The sequence below is a fragment of the Charadrius vociferus genome, unplaced genomic scaffold, assembly GCF_000708025.1.
Source record: "Charadrius vociferus isolate BGI_N301 unplaced genomic scaffold, ASM70802v2 scaffold933, whole genome shotgun sequence".
Lineage (NCBI taxonomy): Eukaryota > Metazoa > Chordata > Aves > Charadriiformes > Charadriidae > Charadrius > Charadrius vociferus.
Genome location: NW_009647586.1, coordinates 70729 through 77327, shown reverse-complemented (window position 1 = coordinate 77327; position 6599 = coordinate 70729). Strand labels below are relative to the sequence as shown.

Genomic DNA, 6599 nt, shown 5'->3' with positions numbered 1-6599 from the left:
AAAAAAAAAAAAAAAAAAAAAAAAAAGAAATAGGAAAAAAAAAAAAAAAAGAAATGTGATAGCCTAGGCGGTGGATAAATACCTCAACGTCTCCTTCCAACAAGTGTCTGTATATGTTGTTGTTGGGTTTTTTCTATCTTACACGTTATCTGAATGTTTATATTCCAATAAACTTCTACCTCTTCACGTGGTGACCCCGCGCGCCTGATTTGTGGTCCCGCTGTTGTGCTAAATTGGGAGTCAAAAGATTTCCCAGCTCGTCCTTCATCCCGGGGATGTTCCCTTCTTCAGCCAGGGTGAGGTCTGTGTCCTTGCAGGTCTTCACGCTCCCAGTTTGTATCTTCCTGGGAAGAACTGGGCTGTAAACCTGGTCTGGCCTGATGTGGTTTTGCCCTCTGTGGGCAGAATGGTCATTAAACAGCTGAGTGACGCTGGATCTCCTTCCCCAGGTGTCCCCAAGGGCTCACAGTTGCCCCTCTACCTGTCCTTTGTCCCTCCTGTGTCACCTTCTCCTCTGCACGGAAAGGACATTTAATGCTTCCCAGTGGTTTTGTTATTTACATAGCACCTGACGTTGTTTTTCCAGTCATTCAACCAGTTTGGCGGTTGGATTGGAACTGCTTTCCAGCCCTTTTCGTACCAGCGTTTCCGAGGCCCCGGTGTCTGCGTTTGTTTTGGCCGGCGGCCATCCCCGGGTGCTGGGATGGAGCCCAGCGCGCGCCTGCGACCTTCCCCAAACTCGCCCCATCTCCAGCATCCCCGCAGAAACCTTCTCCCCTCCTGCCCGCTCTCTGCCTGCGCTGCCCGCAGGCTCCTCCGTCAGCACGTGGCTGCCTTGGAGATGCGTGCGCGGCCGTGAAAAGCCTATCAGCGGCCTGGCAGAGCCGCTCGCCTCCCCTGGGCTCCGGTCCCAGCCTATCCCGGCAGCGGGCAGGCGAAGGCAGAGCTTTTTCCCCACCGCTTTCCCTCCCCTCCTGCCCACCGGAGGGTTTGGCTTTTCCCTCCTCCAACTTTTCCCCGGGTGAGCTCAGCTGATACGGCGCCTCAAGGACTCACCTCCCCTCGCCATTCGCCTTAAAAGCCAGATGCCCGAAGCAGGTAAGGTGGGTTCTGGCAACGGGGAGGGGGAGCAAACACCCTCGGTGCGCGCTGCCATGGGGTTTATCCACCAGCAACCTTAAAATCGGAGATAGGAAGGTGTCCGCACCGGTGGTGGGCTGGAGGAGGGTCTCCCCCGCCCCCGGCTCCAGGGGTGCTCAGAGACCTGGTCTCAGGTGAGGGGGAAGCCCCATGGTGGCCACCCTGACCTCGTTGTGGGCCATCCCTGCAGCCCTCCCAGCCTCCAGCCCCCGTTACCTGCTTGGTGCAGCCCATCCCTGCGCAGCATCCCCCGGCCCCGCTGCCCCAGCACCCAAAAACAGGCCCCCGAAGGGATGCTATACACCTTCCCCGCTTTCTCCCAGCCCTACGGACCAGCGGGGGTCCGTACGCCCTGGGTGGCCACGCTCCAGCCCTCCCAACTCGCTTCCCCAGGGCTGGATGGCCACGGCATTGGCAGCCGTTGTTTGGGCTGGAATATAATCCTCCAGGCGCGTTCCCATCCCAACCCCCTCCCATAAACGCCGCCATTCACCGCTCATCCCAGTCGCAACCTGCGTTCCCTAACAAATAACAAAGGGCGAAAGAGAGCCCAGCGCGGATTAAAGCACCTGGGTCGGAAAGCTCAGCCCCGCGGTGTGAGACACCGCTTGCTTTTCTCTCGCAAATATGAAGAATCCTTTAGCAAACCCTGCTCAGGCTCCGGCAGAGCTTTGTCCGGTCCCCGTTCTCCGTAATCCCTCGCTGCAGGGCTGGAGGCGAAGCCAGCGCCGGCCGTGGGGAGGTTTTGCACTGGCACAGCGATGTTTGCATCGCCGTTTGTTGCCCACCTCCGAAAGCCTAAAAAGTTTCCGAAGAAACTTCAGCCCTGACGTCCAGGATTTTGGTTCCCTGGTCCTTAAATGACCACTGTGCGGAGATGTCACCCTGCTCGGCTGCTGGGCAGCCCCAAACCCCGCAGGCATCCCCGCCGGGAGGGGTAAAGCCCAGCCCATCGCCTGCAGGACACCGGTCCTGTGGACACAGCTCGGGGAGAAGGTTCCCCCTCTTTTGGGGCCAGACTTGGGTATACAACACCTCGGGGACCGCTGCCGCTTTGAATCCAGTTTGGACACCCCCCCTTGAAGGTGCCCCCACTCCCCTCTGGCGGTACTGGTGCCTCCCCGTGCGTTTTGTGCCTCCGTCAAGCAAGCGCCTAATCGTCGGTGGTGCCCTACCTGCGTCAGCCCGGCAGCGGGGCTGATAAAAGCCACTTTTTTCCATAACCCTTATCATCCCCGGGGGTGAGGCCAGGTTTGTTTTAGCCTCGCCAGAGCCAGACCGATGTCAGGCTGCCCACGCCCGCAGACGCTGAGCCTCTCAGCACCATCCCGGCCACGCCGGCTCCTCTCCCACCTTCTGGTTTTGGGATGCTCCAGTTCAATCCCGCCTTGCAAAGATGGGGAGGTGGGTCACAAGCATGGCAGGGGAGGTGGGCACCCAGGTTTTGCTCTTCTCCGTTGCTCCATCACCCATGGAGAGCCGTGGCGGTGCAGCCCCGGTGAGATCCGCCTCGCTCACAGTGCCTGTCTCTTTCTCCAGCGCATTTGCAGGTCTTCCTCGGTGCAGGACTGGCCCTGCTCTGCCTCAGCATCCTCCTGGGCTGCGCCGTGTGCTGGCGGCACCGCCGGCGCCTGGGCCCCCACCTCCGCTGGGAGTGGGGGGAGGTGGCAGGAGAGGTGCTGGCTGCCCGGGCCGAGGAGGGTCCCCCGGCATCACCGGCATCTCACGGGCGTTTGCTCCACGGCAGAGCCTCCTTGCCCAGCCTCCCCTTCTCCACAAAGCCAGCAGGAACATGTCAGCGCCGCTGCAGCATCTCTGGAGACAACCTCCTCTGCAATGAGGAAGGCCCACTGGTCCACCCTGTCCTGGGACCCCCCACCCCGCTGTCCTCCGGCACTGGCCCCAAGCAGCGTCCCCGGCTTCACTGCGACTTGTTCTACTCGCCGGCCGAGGCCACGCTCACTGTGATGGTCCTCGGCATCACCCACCTGCCCAAGAGGCTGCGGGGTGGACAGGGGTGCCACGTCAAGGTGTACCTTCTACCACGGCTCCCGGCGTCCCGGCGCGTGGCATTGCAGCGTGGTAGCCTCCACCCTGCCCGTCAGCAGCCGTGCCGGTTTGGCCGGTACAGCCTGGAGGAGCTGAGGAGCTTCACCCTACGCTTCGCTGTCTACACCAGGTTTCGCAGCCTCAAGGACTCCTTCGTGGGAGAGGTCCTCTTCCCCTGTGCTCAGGCCACCTGGGACCCCCAGGTGCCTTCTAGCTACAGCTGGGAGCTGTCAAGCACCAAAACCAAGCTCAGAAAGGTCAGAAAGGCAGCGGTCTCCTTTGGGGGGTTGTCCTCATGTTTTGGCTGAGGTCCGCTTGGTCTCAGAGCCTTACAACTCCATGGTGAGAACCAGAGCCTCCTCCAAGAGTCCCCCGGTGGGAGGCAGCAGGAGAGACTGAAGGTGCTGAGATGGCAGTCCCCCATCCCCAGGGCGTCCTCCCTTCTGGTGCAGGTTCACGAGCTGCCCACAATTAATATCCATCAACTGTAATGACTGGCAGCATCTCTGCTCGGGGGCTTCGCTGAAGGTGAGGGTGCTGGGGGTGGAAGGGTCAAATGCAGAGCTGGCACCGTCCTCATGGTGATGGTAAGCATCAAACTCACCGTCTTGACTCATTTTTGCCTGGTTTTGACCCACCTATCGCGTTGGTGAGACACAAGCATCCCTGAGCTGGTGGGGCTGGATGAGGTTGGAGGTGGTTTCACAGCATCTCCTGCTCTCTCATCTCATTGCAGTGTTCCAGCGCCCATGACGTGAGCCGCAGCATGCTCTCCTCGCCCCCCAAATCCCTCGGCCAGCTCTTCCTTCTCCTCCAGTACCAAGCTTTGGCCAGCCGCATCAAGGTGCTGGTCCGCAAGGCAGAGCACCTGGGCCGGCTCTCACGCATGCCGGGCACACCAGGTAGGGCACGGGGCACAGACCGGGGGCAAGGAGATGCCCGGGTGGGCACAGGGAATGGCTTCCCCTCCTTTTGCTTGGCAGATAGTCTTAATTCCTCTTGAACTTCTCTTTTTCTAAGCAACACCAGTGCCGGTAGCACAGCTAGGATCTAGGTATCTTCAACACGGCCCCAAAATGCTCACAAATACCGTATTTATGGTAAAAAAAATAGCACGTGGCTTTCTGTCCTGCTGGCTGTTGCCATCCCTGGCTCCCTCAGCCCGTGCAAAGCCTGGGATGCAGGCAGGGACAGGAGCTGAGGACTTTGGAGGTCCTTGCTCCCAACCAGGGAAGGGTAGGTGCAACCAGGATGGACTGCATGTCTCCGTCCTCTCCCCACAGCTCTGCAGAGCCCCAGGGAGAGCTTGTAGCCTCCCCGATTTGGCTGCCCACGCTCTGCAGGAACCTGGCTCACGAACCTCCAGCCTCTCTCCCTGGTGTGCGTCCAGAGCAGGTCCCTCTCACCAAGGCTCTGTCTCCATTTCCAGGCCACTATGTCATCATCCACCTTTACCACAACGGCCATGTCATCGACACCAAGGAGACCAAGTCCATCACTGGCTACAACCCCGTCTGGAACACGCCATTCCTCTTCAACCTCCCCGCTGGGGACATCCAGCAGCAAGAGCTGTCCTTGGAGTTCACCATCATGCAGGTGAGCAGAACGACGGTGACCATGGCCAAGAAGGTGGTCTGGATCGCCCATGCTCAGGAGCTTCTCCTGCAACCTGGGCTCTCAGCCCCACGTGCCGCAGGGGTACAGGCAAGCCTGGAGGAACTTGCGGCCCACTGGAAGCTGCTGGGGTGGGATTGCTTTTCTGGGGACAGTGGGCGTTTCTAGCTCTGCTTGAAGGCGATCAACCATGTCTTGCACTGCTTCTGCCCATCTCCTGCCACAGGCTCGCATCTACACCCGCAGTTCCCCGCTGGGCCGCGTGCAGGTGGGTCCCCACGCCCCTGGGGCCGGGATGCTGCACTGGAGGGAGATGTGCAGCCGGGGCCAGTTGGAGTCAGCGCGGTGGCACCGGATCCAGCCCAACGTCCTCGGACCCTGATCTTGCCCGCAGCCCACCGGCAGGGCTTGCCTGGGACTCAGGCACCCATGGGAGCAAGTGAAGGGGGATCTCTGAGCCTTGGAGAGGCGAGGTCTCAGCCTGCAGGTAGTCACGGGCTCCATCTCCACGGCTGGAGATGGGCGGTGGCTGGCACAACCCTCCTTCTGAACAGAGGGGAGCGAGGCCATCTGAGATGGTTTCAGCTGTGGGGAGAGAAGAGGAGATTTTCTCTGCTATGTCCACCGGATGCCTGCTCGGTGCCTGAACTCAGAGTGAGCTCCAAGTGCCTGAAACATTGGCCATGGTAGGAGATGGGTGGGAAGAGCACCCAGCTGGGAGACCAGCCTCGTGGCCACCATAGTGGTGGTATCTACTGCCCCTTCTAACCCACCATCACCAGCCCACCTTTGCAGCGCAGCCCCACAGCAGCCAAGACCTTCACCAGACCTTTCCCCATCCCCCTGGGCTGGGATGCAGCCTGCTTTGCTCCCCCACAAGAAGAAATGCAAGAACTCACCAATATTGCCCCAACGCCCCCCACAGTGGTGGTAAAGGTGGTCATCAGCATTTTTAATTAATTGCTGGCCCAAATGAGTGGCTGATAAATAAATAAAGGGGATGAGCGTGATTGCAAGCACAGAGTAATTGAAGCTCTTTCCTATCATGATGCTCTTTGCTCGGCTGTGCCACGGCCCAGCAGCATCTGTGGTCCAGCTCTAGGAGCAAGAACTACCCTCCAGAGTGGTGGCCTGGGTGGGAGGGGATGGTCACCTACTCATGGGGCAGGAGGGAGCAAAGCTCCACTCACGTAACCCCTGCATGGTGCTAATTACTAAATAAAGGGGACTGAGGCCCTTTCTCCACGCAGATTAACTGGGCACTGAACCTCTTCCACCAGTTCCTTGCCCCTCTGGCCGTGACCCATCTCCAGTCCCAAGGGCAGGTCCCTGTGGGGACAACGGCAGCTCTCAGCCCTGTTTGGTGGAAGGAGATTGTCTGCAGAGCCCATGGGGAGCGAAGGTGCACGGGCCACAGTGATGCAGACCACAGCAAGGGTCATCATGGCGAGGATCATCATGGCTAGGAAGGCCATAGCGAGGATTGCCATGGCTAGGAGCGCTGGGGTGAGGGTGGCCATGGTGAGGACAGCTGTAGTGAGGAAGGCCCAATGGTGAAGAAGGCCATGGTGAAGATGGCTATGACGACGCAGACCACAGGGAAGAAGGGTGAGGATGGCCATGGTGAGGAAGGCCATGGTGGGGCACACCATGGAGAGGAAGGCCACACGGAGGGTGGGGATGGCGATGGCGAGGAAGGCCCAATGGTGAGGAAGGCCATGGTGAGGATAGCCATGGCAAGGAAGGCCATGGTGAGGAAGGCCACAGTCAGGAAGGCCATGCTGAGGATGAGGATG

General features: G+C 59.8%; 1 protein-coding gene across 1 annotated transcript in view; it reads left to right on the top strand.

The window, feature by feature from the left end:
* The window catches only part of ARID3B (AT rich interactive domain 3B (BRIGHT-like)), a 41941-nt gene extending 36756 nt beyond the window's left edge, over positions 1 to 5185 (top strand). Inside the window, exons 9-12 of the mRNA XM_009880969.1 lie at positions 2680 to 3446; positions 3926 to 4091; positions 4619 to 4785; positions 5030 to 5185. Coding sequence (XP_009879271.1) covers positions 2680 to 3446; positions 3926 to 4091; positions 4619 to 4785; positions 5030 to 5185 — 1256 coding nt within the window. The remainder of the gene's footprint in view (positions 1 to 2679; positions 3447 to 3925; positions 4092 to 4618; positions 4786 to 5029) is intronic.
* Positions 5186 to 6599: the final 1414 nt, after the last annotated feature.